At 42.1% G+C, this 7847-nt stretch overlaps 1 protein-coding gene across 1 annotated transcript; it reads right to left on the bottom strand.

Annotated features, from left to right (window-relative positions):
• Positions 1–10: 10 nt before the first annotated feature.
• adprh (ADP-ribosylarginine hydrolase) lies at positions 11–7847 on the bottom strand. The gene is made up of 8 exons (XM_068582743.1): positions 7485–7847; positions 6816–6930; positions 6580–6688; positions 6105–6203; positions 5915–6020; positions 3573–3839; positions 3178–3392; positions 11–710 (listed from the first exon to the last, which is right to left on the bottom strand). The coding sequence occupies exons 1-8, from the start codon at positions 7490–7492 to the stop codon at positions 562–564; spliced, it is 1068 nt and encodes a 355-aa protein (XP_068438844.1). The 5' UTR covers positions 7493–7847; the 3' UTR covers positions 11–561.

Here is a 7847-nt window from a genome sequence, read left to right on the forward strand (position 1 = left end):
CAACTTCAAAGCTTTGTTTTAATGTATTGTATCATTGTTTGTTTTGAAATATTGCAGTTACAGTTTTGCTTTTCACTGCAAGATTCAGTTGACTGCCATCATGAGACACAGGAATTTATTTTCCATTTGACAATAACAAGAACACATTCAATTTAAAGCTTGTTAAACATTTGTGATTATGTCTGGCTGACAAAATGAAGTAATTACCTCCGAGGGGCATTTTTGGATTCCCTTCATCCTCATTTACTTGAATTTGTTCCACTCAGTGGTGCAAGTCTGCATGTTAATTTAAAATGGTCACTAGGGGGAACCCTCTTTAAACACCAGCCTTGTGTGGCACAGTCCTTGTTGCAGAAATGACTCTTCTTTGGGTTAGTGGGGCACTCTGCTTCCCCTTCAGGCAAGTATGACGCCACACTTTGTGGCTCAGTGACAGCCCTCTTGATCAATGTACTGCAGACCATGCCAGCTAGCTCTATGTCAATGTGTCAGTGTGTGGCCTAGTTTCCCCTCAGTGTAAGATGCTGGGACACACTGTCTGTGCAGCAGGCAGTGGCGGCCTCAGTGTGACAGGGCATAAAGTTGCTCGGCGCAACGCTCCAGTCGGTCCCGGTACTCGAGGTTGGAATAGTTGCCTTCAGGAACCCCTTTGGTGCCATAGAGGAGACCCCAACAACAGCAAGCAATCACTGCAGTGCTGTCACTGTCTCCTAGGCAGGAAGAAAAGGAGAAATGGAACTTCACATACTGAGCTGTTTCTCTACAATACGGCAGTTTAAAACATACTATACTATGACATTTTCTATGTGAACTGACAGAGAATCTTTAGAAGAATAAGGCAATTTCATATGTCTAATGGAAGAAAATTGACATTTTGGGCAGATGTTGGTGGAAGCCTACAACCGTAAGATGGTAATTCTTGTTTGACATAACTAGGGCGGATGGCATTTTTAGTAACAAACTAGCATGAGCTTTTTTAAAAAACTTTTTATGAAATACTGTGATGGAGTGGCAAGACCCTTTAACCCCAAATAGCTCCTGTAAACTGCCTACTTTGTGTGAATGAGAGGCCCTTGCATGGCAGCCCCCCTGACATCAATGTATGAATGTGTTCGTTTAGGACTCCCAAGGTGTTCCCCAGCCAGACACCTCTCCAGCGAGTTTTAGGTCAACTACATGGCCCCTTACCAGTTGGACGTGCCTAAAAAAAAACCTCCCTCGAGGGAGAAGTCCAGGAGGCATTTATATTTTAGTAAACTGGGACATTCTCATTTCCCCCCCCATAGAATACTCGGACTGTTACAACTTAATATACTTAGACTTTTCTGTCACGCTATAGGCGGGGGTCATCAATGGGCGGAGCTCGATCCAGAGATGGACCTAAAACCGATCGATAATTGATTATTATTCAGTTTTTACGGAGCGCTTCTGTTTTAACCGGCGTAGCTTTTCTAGTCTTTACGGCACTCGTTCAGCGTTCCAGAGAACACAGCGACCAATCACATGCGTTGTAAATCAGCTCACGTGATGCTACTCGGCCAATCAAATGTGTGTATTCCAATAAGGTTCCGGACGCGAGCGAGATACACGGGGGAGGAGCCGGAGAATTACGTGAGTCAGATGCTATTTTACATGGCGTTGTCCAAAAGAGAAAAGTGGACAGCGAAGCCAGAGCCTTCAACCAAAAATTGACAGACAATACCCTTGGTAAAGCATGTCGGAGAAAGTCACAAAAAATGTCTATATAGTAAGTAAATAAAAGTTATGTTCTGTCAAGAATGCTACAAACCAACATTGCGATGATTATCATTATTCAGGAATAATTCATAGCTCATATTGAAAGACGTTACAAAATGTTTCATAATTCAGGATACAATCAAACAATAACTGACAAATACTGTCTGAAATGATGAGGCATGTGTTTCATCACTTTATTAATAATAAAGTGATGAAACGCATGCCTCATCAATAACTTAAAATTAGGTTCATAAATGTGTGATTGAAATGTCATAGAAGGCATTGTTGACTGCAAAAAATAACTGTTCATTGAAAGTGACAAACAATTTAAATAAACAATGTTTCACTAAACTGTTCATCACCACGTTTCATGTCCTACTTATTTCACCTGCAGCTATCTCACTGCGTGTGCATCTGGTCTCACATATGTGTAATCCACATTCTCACTACACATTCACACCAACCAGTTTGTGTGTAGGGAAATGGCAAGTGCATATTTTTGTGTGCGGGTATTGTTTATACATCAGGCCCTGAGACATTGTCTCCGTTACATTCATGCGCACCTGTCATGATAGGTATTTGTTCTAAAAGGAGCTCTTACACAACCCCCTTGAGGCTTCCGAACGTTTCATATATTAACTATTATCAAAGTTAAATACTGACTATACCTCTCGTGAAATTCCTGACCTCCAATTCCTAATTGTGCCAAGATGTAAAAGATAGCATGTCAGCGCTACCTATGACAACGTCAGAGCATTCTCCACAAAACTTGTGTTAAAGCTCAGCTCTCTCAGACAAACTTCTGCCATTTCCCAGCACGCAAAGCACTCATGGATGCGGGCACACCATTCAGTGGTGAGAAGTATGCTGATGCCATTGTAAAGCCACAGGAGGAATTTGATCACTGGTTTGCAGACTTCAAGAAGCACAAAGCCACTTTTAAAATTTTTGCTGACCCCTTCTCCGATGTGTAAGATGCCCTCCTGTGCTTCAATTGAAGCTCATTGACCTGCAGTGAAATTCTGAACTCAAAGCCAAGTTCAGGGAGATGAGTGGAAAAGCTAAATTTTTGAGAGAATTGGCCTGAGCTGTCCAGAATGTTCAAGCGGCCTTTTGGGGAACACATATCTGTGTGAAAAGCTCTTCTCCACCATGAACTTTAATAAGTCAAAGTACAGGTCCAAATTTACCGATGAGCATCTTTAAGCTATACTGAGAGTCTCAGCTGCTTCTTCCCTCAAGACAAATGAGGCTTCCTGCCAAATACCAGTTCAGGTGTTTTCCCGTCTGAGAAAAAATGCCCCGACTAATAATATGAAAACATTGGTCTTCATAATTCAGAAGGATGCGAAAGTATGTCTTCATGAGGGGCCATGTTGCGATTATCAAGCTAAACCAGAAGACTGGCAAAAAATACATTTTCCTGTTTGAATCTCTGACCTCCATGAAAACCTGCTCTGCTCATCAGCTCCTGCCAGTCTGAACCCGCCCCCAGCAGCGCATCCAGCGCAATCATTGGAGCGTCGTGGCCGCTGCGTCCCGCCCAGCCAGACAGGCTGAAGCTCTTGTAGGCTTCATCTCTCTCAGCTGGGCCATACGAGGAAGGCCAAATCACAGGCCCCACTCCACAAGAGAGGCCCCTCATATCCAGGTACCTGTGGACAGATTGAAGATAGGCCCTACATCATCAAACTCAACCTTTCAGATCTAACCTCCAGATCTAAAAAATATCACGTACCCCCTGGGGTATACATACCCCCATTAGAGAACCACTGATGTAGGGAATGTGAATACAGCATTACAGCGTAACAAAGACAGATATCAGCGGCTCATACCACTGCCACTTGTCACAGAAGTAGTCCCAGTCTCTCTCGGCCTCCTCCACGGCGAAGCCTCGACCCTGAACAAAGCTCTTTGCTATCGGACAGGCCTCATTCAAGAGGCCGAGGCCCCACGTCGTGATTGGCCTGCGCTGGACGGCGTACGCCGTGAAAAGGGCCGATGCTACGGCTCCCAGGAAACCAGTGGGGTGAGGATGGGTCATCCTGCCCGTCTCCACCGCCACCGCCACCAACGACAACAGCTGGTCAGGCTTTGGGTACCTGATGGGAACAAAGTGTTTAGGTCCTGAATAGTTTTTATTGTGTTATTATTATGATGTATTTAGCTGAAGACTTCCCTGTGAGCCTAATGAGGTCCATCACACAGGAGAGTAATATGTTTTCTGTGTTAGTATTCTGTTTGGATACAAACTCTGTTTATAGTAATTACTTCCCGTCATGCTTTAATTGACTCCACATCATGTTTGTTTTTTTTGCTGGTTCTGGCTAATGTTTTCACCCTGGAAATCTGTTTTGGTTATTTTCTGCTTCGTGATCAAAGACCGTGCACTTATTCCACCGTTGCATTTATTATAAATGACTTTGGATAAGAGCAGTAGCTGCGTGCTTCAACTGTAAATGTGTATGTGAAATGTTCACGTTTTTTTCGTGTCCTTGGTTGACCAAACTAAGTTGCACTTTGCAGTTTTAATAATGTTACTCCACTGACATTTAATTTGTATTTTGCCTCATCATCCTAACCTTTTCCAGAGTCTGCCCCAGTATTTATTCCGACTATATCAATTTAACAGTTGAAAAGCTGATGAAAACCATCGCATTACCGGTTAATTCCTCTCTACAACCAAATGTAATGAGTTAAAAGCGCGATGAGTGGAATCATCGCTTAGTTAATCAACATTATATTAATCACAACTATTTTGTTGACTGATTAACTCACATTAAATCACATTTTCAGCAATAATGTCAAGCACCCTGAGATTCTCCAAACTAAAGGTTAGATTGTTTTTAGGAGTTGGGAAACTAGGATGGACATTTTTCGCTCCACTTTATTAATTGATCAAAATAATCAGATCAACACTCAATTGAAAATAATCATCAGCTCTCTTTTTATTTCCTTTAGATACATTTTGTAGATCCCGAAAACCAGAGTGAGAAAATGTATACATACTTACTCTGTTTTTTCAGAGACAGTAAGTCAGGAGTTATTTTAGACTGTGACCTTAACTTCGAAAGTCATGTCGGTAATATAAGAAGGGCACTTCTTTCTCACTTGAAAAACATATCAATAATTGTGAGGACTCATATATCGAGCCATTTCTTTTAAGAAACATGTTCATGTTACCAAATAGCAAGGAGGGCTACTGTGATGCTCCGAAACACAAACCAAAAACTGTAATTACCGTCCATGTCTGAGAGGTGGATCTGGATTTTCATGTAACACACATTAAGTTTACTTATAAATAAATGTGCTTGATGACTAAAATGTCCTTACAATATTATTGCAAACATCACGCATGTCAAACATACCTAGAGTTGCTTTAACATCTGCCATTTAAAGATATGAATTGATAATATCGATTTGTAACATATTTTTATTTCTCTACATTTCCTTTGTAGTCATGTTGGCCTTTACCTGCTCGAGGAGGCGTTACTGCAATATGATTGACAAGACAATAACAGTCTAATCATAATGCAGCACAGTTTTAATGGTTGTGTTTTTTTGTGTCCAATTTGTAATGGTCGTGTTTTTTTTACAAATTGGACACCAAAAAACACGACCATTAAAACTGTGATGCATTACGATTAGACTGTTATTGTATTTTTATTCTTCAATTTTTTGATTGATTAATATAATAATGGAATTACAAGATCATAACGAAGATGGTTCTTAAACAGTGACAGAGACGGATCCGAGCGGTTCAACTTTGTTTCATATATGTGTGCAGCAATTTGTCATCTGACATGAAAATATTGATACCATATTAATAATCCAGCGCCTCTTAATTAATTTAACATATAGTTATGGTTACATACTCTCTCTCCATCTTCCTACACTTATATTATATGCAGAGTGTAACTCATTTGACAAAAAATAGACAAAGCACAAGTAAACAATGTAAAATATGAATTTCACGGTTAGAATTATTGTTATTTCATTTCAGGGTATTGCAATAAAATTGTTTATCGTTAATCATTTTGGGCACAATCACAGTTTTGACACAATGTTCTTTTAAAGGTCAATATGTGGCTTCCGAATAAGCTTTTCGTATACGAGAACACCTAAAAACGGGTATGAGAGAGATAAAAGCCAGGTGAGCGATAGACACGCCTCTTACCTGAGACCGATGCACATGGACCTCATGGCCGCTCCACAGCCCGTCGCCTCAGGATTATAGGGCACGCGGTAGCCTCCTTCCTCTCCAGGCTTCAGCTGGGAGACTCCTTTAAGGGCAAACAAGAGCAATTCAGATCTCTGCCATCACTGAAAATAAATGCGATGTGATTTTAAAATGAACTTTGTGTCACCCAAAATGCTTGAAGGCCCTGGTTTCCTCCCATCCATGTCTTTCATACCCTCCACGTATCGAGTAGCCACCTCATGCATGAGTTCCTCCCCAGGCTTTCCTGCGAGGGAGACAAACGCAGAGTCAACTTGTTCAAACTGCAACCATTGTTGTATTACAAGACCGGCTGTTAGCCTTATCATTGCAAAGGGCAAGTTGAATTTCTACCATTTTCATTCCACTTGTGCGGAGCCGTAATAGAGCAGCAAATCAAGGCAAGACTGGAAATTAGATTTGACCTTTTAGTTATGAGGAGGGTGTGTGTGTGTGTGTGTGTGTGTGTGTGTGTGTGTGTGTGTGTGTGTGAGTGTATGTGTTCATCAGGACAACACTGATTATCAGATCAATCCAATGAATTGCTTGTTTTGAAACTAAATGAGCAAAGTAGGGACAGAAACTGGATAGAGCAAATGGTTTCAATTGCTTTTTAACCTCACCAGTGGCCAGTCCTTCAGCTGTCGCCAGATGCAGAACCGTGTCGTCGCTCACCGGCCAGTCAGGGAGCTCGGCCTTGATGTTGTTCAGCCCACCGAGCTCTTTCAGCTCCTACGAGGAGAGAAAGGGCAAAGGTCGGCATTTAAGAAATTTCTCCTTGGAGATTAATAAAGTACTTTTCATTCATTCATTAAGGGTAAATACACCTTCAGCAGCGGTTTGGTGGTCCTGCACTGACCTGATGAATAGCTGGTCCTGACTCATTGTACTCCCACAGTTGGTTCCTGTATCCCAGAGCGTCACCAACACCACTCAGCAACATGGCTGCTTTATAGTGCTCCACTGTAGCAAATCTGATGGGACAAAAGAGACCATTGCCACTCTGTTAACACATGTATGTACGCCACTGAAATGCCTCCCTGAGTCGTAAGAAAATGTATTTGTCTTATTTTCACTGTCCTTAAAATGGAAACAGTAGTGAGGAGAAGAGGTTTTATGAGTTTTTTGACAAGAACATTTGTTCTGTCTGAGTCATTTAAACATGTGCAGTTTTGCACATTTAAATATCTATATTTGATTTGGTTTGAAGAAAAACACCAATACCACCACTACCAGCTATATTGCTATATTGATCATAATAAAATAAAAATAAAAAACACTGTTTGAAGGGAATGCTTACAAAATAATGCTAATAATAATAGAAAGACATGATACGTACACACCCACACACATGCACAGGTGTCACATGCACACAGACAACCTGTTCTGCACCTGTCATAAGCACACATTCACACACCGACGTGTCAACCAGTCCTCTTACACATGACGTTACTCTCTGGCTGGATTTGACAATAGGCTACTTTGGGTCAAGTCGCAGTGTCCATGCTGTGGTCACTGGAAGTCTCACCGGTCCATTGCAGCGCGTCTTAGCCCGAAATCAGGCGTCACCCGGCGGCCTCACACAGAACTTAACACCGGGGCTGCAAACTGGAGCTCCGGCTGCTCCACTGCTCACGTCCTCCTCGTCTGTTTCGCGTTATCTCGGTCCCTGCTCCGAGGAGAAGCTCGGGAAAGGCCTGAAGCAAACGACAGCCTTCATTCACCAAAGTTTTTGGACGCAATTTTCAAAACCCGAGCTGGCGAGTGAGACTCTCTGGAAACGTGGAGGCTAAAAAAAGACGCAGCTGCAATGCGCTCGTTGAAAAAGCTGAAGGCTGCTCTCCAGCTGGCAAGATGGACACGGAACAAAACTAATGGCAAATCTTCTGTG

The sequence above is a fragment of the Clinocottus analis genome, unplaced genomic scaffold, assembly GCF_023055335.1.
Source record: "Clinocottus analis isolate CAN_PGR_092001 unplaced genomic scaffold, fCliAna1.0.p SCAF_19, whole genome shotgun sequence".
Taxonomy (NCBI): domain Eukaryota; kingdom Metazoa; phylum Chordata; class Actinopteri; order Perciformes; family Cottidae; genus Clinocottus; species Clinocottus analis.